At 36.2% G+C, this 13190-nt stretch overlaps 2 protein-coding genes across 3 annotated transcripts in view; both read right to left on the minus strand.

Annotated features, from left to right (window-relative positions):
* Positions 1 to 205: 205 nt before the first annotated feature.
* On the minus strand, positions 206 to 7191 carry slc16a9b (solute carrier family 16 member 9b). Of its 2 annotated transcripts, none has more exons than XM_043254429.1 (6): positions 6520 to 7191; positions 5704 to 5923; positions 4959 to 5102; positions 4192 to 4287; positions 2218 to 3054; positions 206 to 1426 (listed from the first exon to the last, which is right to left on the minus strand). In XM_043254429.1, exons 2-6 carry the CDS (start codon positions 5906 to 5908, stop codon positions 1242 to 1244), a joined length of 1467 nt encoding a protein of 488 aa, XP_043110364.1. In that variant the 5' UTR covers positions 5909 to 5923; positions 6520 to 7191; the 3' UTR covers positions 206 to 1241. The 2 variants fall into 2 exon arrangements, with proteins under 2 accessions (XP_043110364.1, XP_043110365.1); XM_043254430.1 differs by lacking the exon at positions 6520 to 7191 and adding an exon at positions 6018 to 6457.
* Positions 7192 to 8254: 1063 nt separating this feature from the next.
* ccdc6b (coiled-coil domain containing 6b) overlaps positions 8255 to 13190 on the minus strand; it is a 15115-nt gene continuing 10179 nt past the window's right edge. Inside the window, 3 exon segments of the mRNA XM_043254305.1 lie at positions 8255 to 10720; positions 10723 to 10749; positions 10752 to 10800. Of these exon segments, the coding sequence (XP_043110240.1) occupies positions 10584 to 10720; positions 10723 to 10749; positions 10752 to 10800 (213 nt within the window). The 3' untranslated portion in view covers positions 8255 to 10583.

Raw genomic sequence — 13190 nt, forward strand, 5'->3', positions numbered from 1 at the left:
TGCAGGTAAACAAACGCTGGTGACTGCATAAATAGACCTCTGATTGCACTCACTATGGTTACTGTATCCATGGAGACCACAAGGCCACCTCACATCATGGCAGTCTAATGAAACCCAGTGTAAAAGTCTGGCTTTGTTCGCTTTGTACATTATCAGACCGTAACTAGTGTTTTTCGTAAGTAACGAAATAAGTAACAAATAAACATTATGCCAGTGAAATTTTAATAATAAATAAAAAAACATACAAATGCAAATAAAAGAGACAAAAAAAGTAGGATTAAACCAAAAACTTTCCTGTGATGGAACAAGTGCAGACTTGCGTTTTAAAGTGTCCCATTCCACTTTTCACTTTTGAATATTAATATAATAAAAACGTATTTCAAGTAATAATGTCTTGCAAAGGTTTTAAAAAGTGAAACAAACGGAAAGCGGTACAAATACAAACATACACAATCTACAGCAAAACGTGTAAAACACTCAATATAAGCCGGTATTTCAAAAAGTACACAAAGAAATGAAAAGATGCTATAAAAAATAACCTGACAGCAATTTCAAAGATACATATTGCTTTATAGCATGTGGTTTTAAATCAGCTACAGACTACAGTCTGTATCACTAAGAAAATCCAACATTTTTCATAACAAGGCATAGAAAACAAGGCATGAACATGAAAGCACAATTAGTCTAGTGCTGTCTGCTTGAACCTCACCAACAGCTTTCACAGACAAATCAAATACAATAAATAAACCAACAACAACCGAAACTTTGGTACAACACAAGACATTATCACCCGTCCAAATACTGCAGAATGGTTCTCAGATTCCCAAACCATTACAAAAATGACATTTATTTGCGGTGTAGTGTCTTCTACAAAAAAAAAAAAAAGTAAAATAAATACAGCCATCTCATAAAACGTGAGATTTTTTTCGAAAAAAGTTTCTCTAAGACTGATGACACATGGCACTGAGGACTCCACCATCTCCGTACGTCTCGGTACCGTCCGTGTAGTAAACAAATCTAAAAGGAACGCTAGGAATTGTGTATGCGGAACCGGAGCCTCCTAAAACAAGGCCACCGATAGCAAGCTAAAGGACGGTCCTTTATTCCTTAATTCTTCAGTGTAACGTGCTGAGTGAAAACACTGGTCTGACATGTTCAGTGTAAGGTACGCTTCAGCTATTTTTTAATTACAGAGTGTGGGAAGTTTTCTGCTGAGCAGCAGTTAATCTTGTAGTCGTGCTTCAGGCAACAGTTGCCACTTTGTCATAGTCGGTAATGCATTCTGCGTCTGGCGTGTTGGTTTCCTGTGGGTTGTTGTTCTTACAGCACACGGCGGCGAGGAAAAGGCCAGCTCCTCCCAGCAGCACGAAACTCCCGCTGAAGTAGAACGCCAGGTCGTACGAGTGCATCCAGTCATAAATCCAGCCTGGAGACACAACAAAACAAATGTACTGTGCTGTACGTCACTGTATCCTGTCTACACGTTCAGAATGAATTGAGGATGCCATTTTATTTGTAATCGAAGTCATGCTGCATCATATTTAGAATTTGTAGAAGCAGAATGTTAATTGCTGTGAGTATAGTTTTTAATAATCAGTGACAAAAGACTGATTTGACAACTAGCTTTAAAATCTATAAAGTATAAAAACATTTTACAATTTCCAACAAACTTTTACATTTAACTCCAATATTTCTGACACACATTCAAGAGGACAGGATGATAAACTTTTATATAATTACATAATTATTATATAATTAACTTTTGATTTGTTTTATGGAGCGTAATGGAAGAATTAGTGTTATTTTTCTATCATTTAAATACTATTGTAGTTTTAGTTAAGATTTTGAATTAGATATTATATTTTTTTTTTTTTTACTTTAATTCAAATTAGAGTTTTGGAAATAATTACTTAAAAATATACATCTGCATAGTTTTTATTATATTTAGTAGAATTAGTTGACTTATTTTAGTATGTTAAACTACGAAAATGAGAAAGCGTAACATTTATTTTATTTCGAATAACATTTTTTTAATGAATTTATTTTTAATTAACTATAATAACACCGGGGAAAACACATTAAATGCTAAAAAGTATAAATCTCAAAGTATAAATTCTAATGAATTGATTCATTAAAAAATTTGGCCAACCTCTAAGTGAATTTTAAAGACCCGCATTGCTTCGGAGGCCCAACCTCAGCAACAGGTCGAGAAATTACCTGCGACTGGAGGTCCGAGCATTATACTAAATCCACCAAAGAACATCAAGATCCCGTATGCTTCAGTCAGACGATCCATTCCCACAACCTTAGTGGTCAAGTAGGGTATGACGGACCAGTTTCCAGAAAAAAACCCCAGCAGCGCTGAGATGACCTGCAGCCCAGCGTAGTTCTTGGTGACGGGGATTATGAGAAGAGCCACCCCTGTTCCCAGCAGAGTGAAGGTGTACAGAAAGATGCTGTTCATCCAGCGGATATCCATCGTGACGCCCAGCAGCAGCTTTCCCACGCCAGCAGCAATGGACATGATGGAGACCAACGGGATGGTGCTGATGCCACTGATCAAACCCTCGGTCTGGGCCAAATCCTCCAGGAAGAGAAGTGGAGTGTACGCTCCCAAGCAATAGGCGAACAAAGACACGCAGGTGGCCAGGAAGACCCCGTTCTGAAGCAGCTCTGCCGTCGAGTGCAAGTATTCAGAGTACTCCTTCTGCTTCTTCTTCACGAGGCGCACCAACGCCGCGTAGCTCACGAGGCTCTTCTCGTACGGTGGAGGCTCTTTCGTCTCCCCTGTGATTAGTACGTTGACGGACTGATTCTTTTTGATTGGGTCTTCCACGACGGGGGTCATTTCCAGAACCTTCTCCTCTGCCTTCTCAGCCAGCGCTGCTCTCTGTTTCAGGTAGTAGGCCGGCAGGTGCAGCGGTCTCATGAGTCCGGCACAGGCGATGATGTTCAGTGCAAAGCAGCCGATGAGCAGAAGACAACCGTCGAGTCCAAACAGTGCAATGAACTCGTTCTGGACAGTAGCGTAGAGGAAACCTCCAATACTCGTACCTGAAAGAAATCAGACGATTAAGTTTTACCAGTGATGGGATTGAATTGTTTTAGGTTTATGGAATACCAGTGTTAGTAGTTAGAGTTAATTAGTAATTAGTTAGTAACTGTTCTATGGGCTAGTGTGATTGCTAAATCACAAAGGGAGCAAATGAACTGAATATCTGCCAGTGTTTTTAGCATCTCAGAGCAGCTCGGTTTGCCGTAAATGTTATTCCACACAAACTCCATCTCTGCATGTATTCAAGAGTTTGGGTCATGTATTTCGGAGCATTATATGCTCCAACTTCCAACCATTTTGTCATACTTTTAATAAAAAGAGTCAATAGAGCAAAAAAAGAGCCCTGCAAGCAAAAAAAGGTTTGATGGTTTAACGTCTGGGAAGGGGAAATTAATATTATATAAATATACACTTACTATGATTAAATAGAATTAGCACCGAAATTTTACAGTTGAAATGTAATATATATAAATATACTATATATATTGCAATAATTTTACATTCAAACATTAATGTGAAAACAACATAAAGGATATATATATATATATATATATATATATATATATATATATATATATATATATTTTTTTTTTTAAATAATTTATTTAGTTTTTATCTAGTAATTTTTTATATATATTATAAAATATATTTATATATATTTTTATAATAATAAAATAATTATAATTATTATTACTATATTATAGCAATGTTGATATATATTCAAATATTTTGGCCAAATAAAACAGCATCAAAAGCAAATTTGTTAAAAAAGTGTGTTATATATGTGTGTAATTTATTTGTTTTTTATTTACATTTACATTTTTAAGCACATTACAATCCACAATTTTTTCTATTTTCTTGAATCATGAAGCCCTAACATGGGCTTAAATATGGCATCCATTTAAATGAATAAATAACTATATATTTATATCCTTTTGGATCTGCATTTTAAATTAGTTGTGAAAACTTAAACTTAAAAAAATGTTTCTTGCTTTTAAACAGTATTGGAGTTCACATATGCTCCATGTGTTGCCTGTTTTTCTTTTCCATATAAAACTAAAAGTATAATAAATTAAGCCCATCATGCCCAGACATGCTGTTTATACGTTTATTATTTTGACCAATCATATGTTTACCTGTTGTAACGATGCCAAGAGCAAGACCACGTCTCTTGTCAAAATACTGGCATGTAATGGTTACAGTAGCAGCATAAACAAGTCCACAGCCTAGTCCTGTACAATAAAAGTATGAAGTTAAAGAGAAGTCTGCAAAAGGGTTCACCTGCTCATAAAATATTTATTAGAATCATAGACGCAAATATAATGAAGGTAAACTGATTTAGGAGGCAGCTTAAGCACAAGATCATACTTAAATTCTAAATACCCTGCTAAAATACAGATTAAGTTAAGAAATAAACGTATAGTTATGTTATAAATTTAATATGCTGATACATTTGCAGCAATATTAATGTTTTAATGTATTTTAAACAAAATTGTTAAGCTAGGTTTTCAGACATCGGCTTTTATTTTTTGTTACTCAGTTTTGTAATATGCTACATAAATACTTAATAGGATGAGTCCATTTATTTTGCCTTGTTATTATCATTGATACTGCTGCTTTTGTTGTTATTAAAAACATGCTAAGTTTCGTTGTTGTGACATGAAGATTTTACCGAAAACATAAAACATCAAATAAAAATCAATTATGCGTATGTTATATAAACATACAAATAATTGCCATTATATGAGTTAAAAAAACAGTATCAGTCAATTTCTAATCACTTTTCTGTATAATTTGTCATTATACTGTCCATCGGCTGAAAAACCCAAGATCAATCAATCACCATTTACACAAAGAAGTCACAATGAGGTAATCTTTCAAAGACGAAAAGTGAGATTCTCACCAACAACAATCCCATAGGAAAAGATGAGAAACTGAACATTGGGTGCAAAAGCGCTAAGCATAAGTCCTCCAGAGACCATGACCCCACTGAAGATGGTCACAGGTCTGGCCCCAAAGTTCACGACGCAGGCACTGCAGATGGGACCTGTGCGAGAGGACAGATAAATCATCTTGTTAAAGAGAATCAAAAATTTGAAAACCTTTTGCTGCTTAAAACGATAGCCAAGACATAGAACTAACGCAGATGACCGAGCACAGATTTGAATCGGCTTACGAAAGCACAGAACATGGCATCAAATGGCCCACTGACACAAACAGAAAATCATTAGCCACAATTGCACCCCTATTGATTTGACACGCTGCTCTTCATTTTATAATGGTAAACAAGTTTCATAATGAAAAACAAGGTCAAGTCTATAAACAAAAAGGAGGAGAAACTCATTATCTTTTACTAAAGACATTGCGGTAGTGCAGTTTAGACTTTCTAATTTAATAATTCAACATATTTAATTGTGAAACCTTCGAGCAATTTTAAGTGAGAACTTTCTAAACCTTTTTTTTGTGTAGTTCGAAGTTTAACTACAGTCTTACGGAGCTGGAAAGCATTACGTTCATTGCGGTTAAGTGTGCTTTTGCTAAATGTTTACAAAGGTATATATACCGTACGCGAGGAAACACAATGGAAAGCGTGCGTTTATGTAGATAGAGTATATTTGTTAGACATAATGCACCAGTTGAAAACTCACTAGCGATGAGACCGACCCCAGACACCAGAGAACCGACCCACGCTGTCATGCCTTTGCTGTCATGGAAGGTGTTTAACCATTCAGGGTAAAGCACCCCCACGGACTGAGGCGAACCGTAGGCCAGAAGCTGACCCATGAAAGAGGCAACTACAATGGCCCAACCCCATCCTCCGTCCGGCGCCTGCTTCGTGTTCAGGGCGCTCATGTTTACACCGGGTACCTGTGGTAAAAAAAAAAAAAAAAAAAAAAAACAATTTAAAGAAACAGTTCCGCATAAAAATGTAATTCTACTACCATTTAATTTATTTACATACACGTTACACAATTGACTGTTTTATAACGCTTTTCGTGTCCTCCTTTCGGTCTCCATTCAGTTGTAAGGAAAACAACTGCTTAACATTTTTTTTCTGCAAGAATGCGCTCTGCGTTCTTTGAAGAAAGCGGACGCATTTCTACACAACAACACCTACAGCGGGATGTGAAGAACGCGCGCGCGGCTGTTCGGGGAGGCGCGCACGGACGTAAGAGCGCGGGGAGCGCACAACTGCAAACGTGCGCGCTCTTGAGCCCCGCTCAAATACTTTTTACAGCTTTATGTTCTACACATATAGTTTATTTTTTCCTTTAGAGTTTTACAGTTTGAACTTTCGCTGTGATTGTTAATAAAAAAAAAATAGAATAGAAAATTAAGGGAAAATAAAGACGCGTTTCGTTTAAAGACGCGTGTAAACAAAAATATCCAGCACGCTACGGAATATTCTATTGCAAAAAAAAGAGAGAAAATCTCATTGAGATGAACGAAATCTTGACTCTTACCTCACCGACCGGGAAATGGTGATGATTTCCGTGGTAAATTCAGTTCAGGATGTCGAACTGGCTCTTTGGACAATCCTGCGTTATGATTTGAAATGTCTTGTCATCGTGTCATAATGTGAAATGCCCACTGTGATCTATACGGATGATTGTGTTGAGCTGAAACATCCCGGTCTGTCCTTCATCATTGTGCGATGTGTTCTGCACGAGCTCCGGCTTTTGTTGCCAGGCGTTTAAACCGGTTTGAAGCTGTTCTCGCTGGTCCAGCTTCACATTTCGATGCTCCTCTAACTTCCTTTCTCATGACAACGGACGAAACCTGCCTGCAGTGTCACCCCAGCATCGATCATTTCCCGTCCACGCTTAAAAGACTTTTCGAAGACTGCTGAAAACGTAAAGTCCATTAATATGCATGTAAAGGTACCATCCTCTTTGCGCGGCGGATGGGTCTTTTTTTTCGTGCTGGGTAGTTTTCGGCGACGCGGACAAAACCGCGTTTATGGCATTCGATTAATTTGACTGCTTCTGTTTAAATTTATTCTTTACTGTAAATTACACTGTAAACAGATGCCACGTGCATCTCTCTTTGCCCGTGACTGAGTTGCAGTTCCAGTCCAAACCGGTTGATGATGACAATACAGCTCTGACACGTGTTACCGGGATCATCCGCTCGCTTTCACATCTTAAAGGGACCAATTTATTCTTTTAAGTGAATTTAGAATGTTTGCTACTGCACAAAATAATAAAAATAATAACATTTAAACCATTCACCATTAACTACTGTTATTTCAAACACTTAAGACTTTCTTTCTTCCGTGGAACATAAAAAAAAGATAATTTGTAGAATGTTCATGCTGTGCTTTTACGCATGTTGAATATTGAACAAAAATGATTAGTCTGCCATAGAATGATTTAGCATTGTCTTGTTTCAAACATGTAAAAAAAAAAAAAAATATTCCATGGAATGAAAAGATATTTCGGTAAATGTTTGTGCACTGAAAAAAATTAATTGAATTTACTAAATTTATTTTAAGGGAAGTGGTTGCAATTAATGTATTTTAGCTATGTTTAAATACAATTAGTTAATCATTAATTTCTGTTATTTGTACAAAAAAAATCAACTGCTTGCAAACTTACCTTAAAAAAATACTTTTTTAGCTTTATTTTGTGTGGAAAAAAAGTTAAGCAAAAAAAGAAAAAAAGGCTTAATTGAAAGATATAAACTCTGAGAAAATTGAGTTTATATCAGAATCACAAGTTTATATCTAATTCTGTTATTGCAATACTGAGAAAAAAAATCACAAGTATGAGAACAAATAACTCGTTAAACCTAAGTGACAATAATTACAAGTATCTTTTATATGGTTACAAAAAAAATGCCTTGAAGAAGGAAAATACCAATTCAGGGCCCAAACAGCACTTTTTATATGGAAAAGTATATAGTTTGAGTAAACGGTGTTCTCATGCTGGTCATGTAATGTTTTTTTTGCTTTTGTGGACACACGCACAAACTTTAAAATGCTTGTTTGAAATAAAAGCAGGCCCTTGAGAATCTGCCAGTGGGACAGACAGTGATATTGCATGTTTAAACAGGACTATGAAGATAAAGCTTGTTGATCGTGGGAACAAGAAAAAAAAAAAAAAAAAAAAAAAAAAGACCAAAAGCTGTCAGAAAAGGTTCCCAGTACTCCCACAAAATACCTTAAAAGACCTTTAAGAATGCACAACGTCTCGAAAATGTGAATTATGTTGAAACCTTTACTTTGCAACATGGGAAAAAAATTAGAGATTGGAGTTGACGTAACATCATCCGTTGACAACCGACAAACACATTTGCAATGCAATTCAATCATGTCAAAGCATTTATATTTAAGGCATTTAGCGGATGCTTTTATCCAGAGTGACTTAAAAAGTGCTTTAGCTTCATAAAGCAAAGAAATACTTAAAAAGACAGTGCATGGTCATGGGTTTTATAACAATTCCACATCTCCAGTTACAAGCATCATCTTACTTTTAATAACCAAAATAACCGTTACATAATTACGTAGCATGTTCTCGCTTCACAAACGACGCAACGTACAACTTGTACCTGTCTGAAATAGATCGCAATTTGCATATTAAGGCTTTAATAGTCCGATGTGGGGAAAAGCTAGACGACAGCTACATTTCGCAAAAACCGCAGTGAGTTAAGGCTCAAAGGTGTCCCATCTGTTAATGATAGCAGTAAACTGAGCAAACATTCGTCAACAGTCTCAAAAACAAAAGCTGGGTGGAGCTGGAAAGGACAAAATGTAGCTCTACTGGTCCGAATAGAACCGCATAATGATGTGTGTTCTTTTTCCAAACAAAAATGCGAGTATTTACAATGACGACGGTAAAAAGGCAAAACAAAACCAAATAGAAAATGACACATATTCCGCTCAATCGAATGAAGGGTGCTCTCAGAGAACGCACGATAGAGAATAAAAGATGAAAAGAAAATAGACACGCCCTGCAATAAATATGAAAAGCACTGATGTCATGCTGCAGCAAAACTCTGTGATGTTTTTGTGAGATGATATCTAACAAAGCCATAGCTAACCTAGCCATAGCAACCCACTTGACTGCGATCCAGCCGGTCAGTACCAGGAAATGAATCATCGGTTTACTCTGATACGGGATCAGAGTAAATAAGAAACGCTTCCTTGTGTTCTCTTGTTCAGCCGCATCTCAATCTGCGATTTATTTGGTAACTCCTAAAAAGCTCTAAGGACGAACTCACGAACACAAACTAGCGGACGACTAGTCTTGTCAAAAGGGAACCCCGTACGCGTTTTATCCATTTTTTTTGTTTGCAAAGCATACAAAAGTCTATTTACACACGCTTTACCTCACTTCCTTGCACAATTGTTCAAACTCATTTTTATATATCTACACTCCGTATAGCCTGAAGAAAAAAAAACCTAAACAAACAAAATTCACAGTGGTACCAGACACTGTTTAGCAGAGAAGAGCTGCAGTCTGTAATAAGTAGCGAGATGAACGCTTTATGCATACACACACACACACACACACTAGTCTTTTCTAATGTACGCCATTTAATGTTTTTAATGTCTGGCTGAAAAAAAGCTTTTAAAACCCAGCAGGAGGTTTAAAGTCTGGCGGACGCCAACAATGCATTGCATCTGCAGCATCAAAACACCAAGTCATCTACAGAATAAAGTCACTTACTAGGGTGTTACACTTCACTCCAAAAACTGAAATAGTGCTCATAACTAAAATTAAGCCACATTGCAAGAAAAGTGTATTGCTCTAAAGCCAAAATATATCTATATAAATAAATTTGTAATAGTTTAGCTGTGTGTGTGTGTGTGTGTGTGTATATATATATATTTTCACATTCCAAATGTTATTTTTTATTGCATTATAATAATAATAAAAAATTGGTCCTACAAAGGCCCACTTTCCATTATTCGAAAAAAAAAAATTTCTTCTAATTTTAGGTTGAAATATGACCTCTACACTTTTCATAACTAATGAGTTTTTGCTCATTCGTATTTGCTGTCTCGTTTTAAAAATGTGATTACAAGGAAATAACTAAATACATATCGCTGCATAAGCAGGATGTCATTTTTTTTAATCGCTTATTATTATTATTATTAACAAAGAATTCAAAAGTGATATATAGGCCGCAGTTTAATCCTTTAAAGGCCATTAGCTGCTTTGACCATGATTCCATTTGGAGAACAGAAGCACACTTGTGGCTTTCTGTAATATCCTGCTGGTTCACTCCGGGTGACACTTTTAAAGCGTCTAAACACTGGAAAAATACTCGACTATGAAAAAATATATGACCACAGCATTTCCTCAAGGTTTTTTTTTCCCCTATACAACCAAGCGACGGTTGCTAAGGACGTAGACGGCTTGACACACACAGACGCCAAATCATTAAGTGCTTGCTAAAACGGCGCTGTACGCTGAAGAGATGCTGATTGAGCTGGAAATGCCTGCACCTCACACGCCATCCTGAATGAACACAATCGACGCTTTCAAACACAGAACTACGAACATGACACGGATGAATGGTTTCAGTGCGAGATGATGAAGACATTGAGGATTGTTAAGCCTTTGGATTGCTCTGTTTCGAGTCCCTGCGATGGCTCACTGCTGCTGCTGCTGGGATGATGAGGGGTGCGGGCGGGCGGGGGGGGAGGCGGGGGTGGACACCACCCTGCGTGTTGGGGGAAGGAGGGGTGTAGGCCGCTTGAATTTGTCTGGACTGTTGCTTCTCCTTGGGGAGGGTCTCTGTAGGGGAGAAAGGACAATAAATACAAAAAAATTCTATATACTGTGAGGGCTCATGTCGGTTCTAGAAGCATTGTATGTAAAGTTCAGATGTCATGCTGTACAGTAGCTCAGGTCACATTACTTTCCCTGCTCGATCAATACAAAAGAAAATTTAATTTGAACTGACTGCACTTTTTTTATTCTTATTGCCATAGAACGATACAGTACTTTAAATTGTTTTCTGATATTAAGTAAGGGTAATTAATTTTCAGACATGGTTTTTCATGTCTATTTACAAACCTATGATTTGTCTTTAGAATGAAATAAATGGTCTCTTTGTACCTTATTTGGAAGAGTCATGAATAATAATGTTGAGGTCTGCTCTGATTGGCTGTTTCACAGTGCGGCTCACGGTATGCCATTTCCATGTGCAGAATTGGTTTTTATTTATTTATTTTTTAATAAATAGTTTTCCATTCTATGGCACCTTTAATGTGTCATAAAATAACTTTGGAATTGTAATAGATTACAGATTACAAGTTAACCTATTCATAATGTAACATGTATTAAAACTATTTTAATTACTTTATTACATTTGATTATTGTTTTTTTTAACTGTTAATTTTTCTAAAACATTTCAAGCAGGCAGTACTCAACACTGATTACTGTCAAACTAATTTACTTCTAAAGCAGCCACCACAAAATCAGACTTTAGTACTTCTTTTAACTTTGAGATCATTAAGATTAAATAAAGGTTTAAAATCATGAGATATAGTTTAATAGTTAATATACTTCCTGGAGAGTTGCAAGCTGTTAATGCATAGATGAGAACCATAGAAAAGAGTTTAGAATTTCAAAACTTAAAAGATATTCTTTATAAAAGTTATGACTTGTCCACACCCCTCTAATATGGTTTAAACACAGCCACACTTTTCTACGTCTTCTGACTAACAACCTTTAAGTTATGTTACATTTTCTTGTGAAAAAGAATCTGCTACTTGCTACTCAAACACGAGTTTTGGGCATTGAAGGTATTGCTTGTTGTTTGTCGTTTCTCCGATCAACTAATGCACGTGTTTACGAGGTGTGATGCAAATTGTAAAAAAGACAGTTAAAGTCATGATACACCGTAATAATGTCCACTGGATGCAACAAATTGCTCATTGTAATGTGTTTTATTGTTTTGGTGTCAGTAAGGAGCATAACGTTTCCTTATAATAGATTAAAAAAAAAAATGGATGGCTTTAAACCTTTTGCAGTTTTTCTCTAATAATAAGCAGGTGGTATGAAATTTGGGTATTAATTTTGAACCCTTGAATTCCATGTAAAGAAGTTGGTTCAATCTTATTTTTAATCAGTTAATAAATATTTCTTTTTTTAAGCTTTTAAGGTTTTAAATGATACAGGGAAGCTTATTCATGTTTTTATTTCTTCCCGTCTTGATTATTGCACTGCCTTGTTTTCTTCTCTGAACCATCACACTTTATTGCGGTTACAATTAGTGCAGAATGCTGCAGCTAGACTACGGACACAAATAAATGTATACCATCATATTAAACCGGTTTTAGCTTCTTTACATCGGTTACCTGTTTAAAGGATTGATTTCAAAATAATGTTGTTGACATACAAAGCTCTAAACGGCTTGGCACCTTCGTATTTAACTGAACTTTTGAAAGCGTACGAAACAGGGAGATGTCTTAGATCCTCTTTTAATGAACTGCCGGTGGTTCCTAGAACTAGATTTAAAACGAGGAGAAACTAGATTTCAAAAAGCAGCGGATATCAGATCTAGCTTTTTTAGAATGATGAGCTTTGTAAAAAATCAACGGCGGAACTTAGAGGAGCAACAATAATATACAGTATGTGCAGTATGTTATTTTTTGCACTTTAAACCACATAAACATATTGCATTACACCAAATCCTCAAAATAATGTTCATTTAGCAATATCATATAACTCCTTACAGTGAAATTATTAATAAAATATAAGAATTTGGTACGAAAGATGATGCATCCAAAAATTACTTGGAGATCAATTTAAATACATATTTGTATGCAGTATTATGTCATGTAACAATTTAACAACAACAAAATTGTGGCCGGTGAAAATGCAGAGAGGCTAGTAAATTTGGAAAACCACTAGCCACAGTGGCTGGAGAGCAAGTTCATGTCAAGCCCCGACTGTCACAGAATATTTGTGGGGAACTTTTTTTGTGACGGCACCTTTATGGCCCATTCATAACGATGCAAACGTTCCTCACTAAAATTATCCACATACTTTTAGCCTGTTTAGACACGAACATGCAAATTCGCTCTCTGACAGTGGGCGATGTTTAAAGAGGAGCGGAAATAAAGCGGTCACTTCTGAACACAAAGTAGCGTGGCCATGGAGAAGACGGTCGGTCGAAC

This window comes from Puntigrus tetrazona, chromosome 12, assembly GCF_018831695.1.
Source record: "Puntigrus tetrazona isolate hp1 chromosome 12, ASM1883169v1, whole genome shotgun sequence".
NCBI lineage: Eukaryota > Metazoa > Chordata > Actinopteri > Cypriniformes > Cyprinidae > Puntigrus > Puntigrus tetrazona.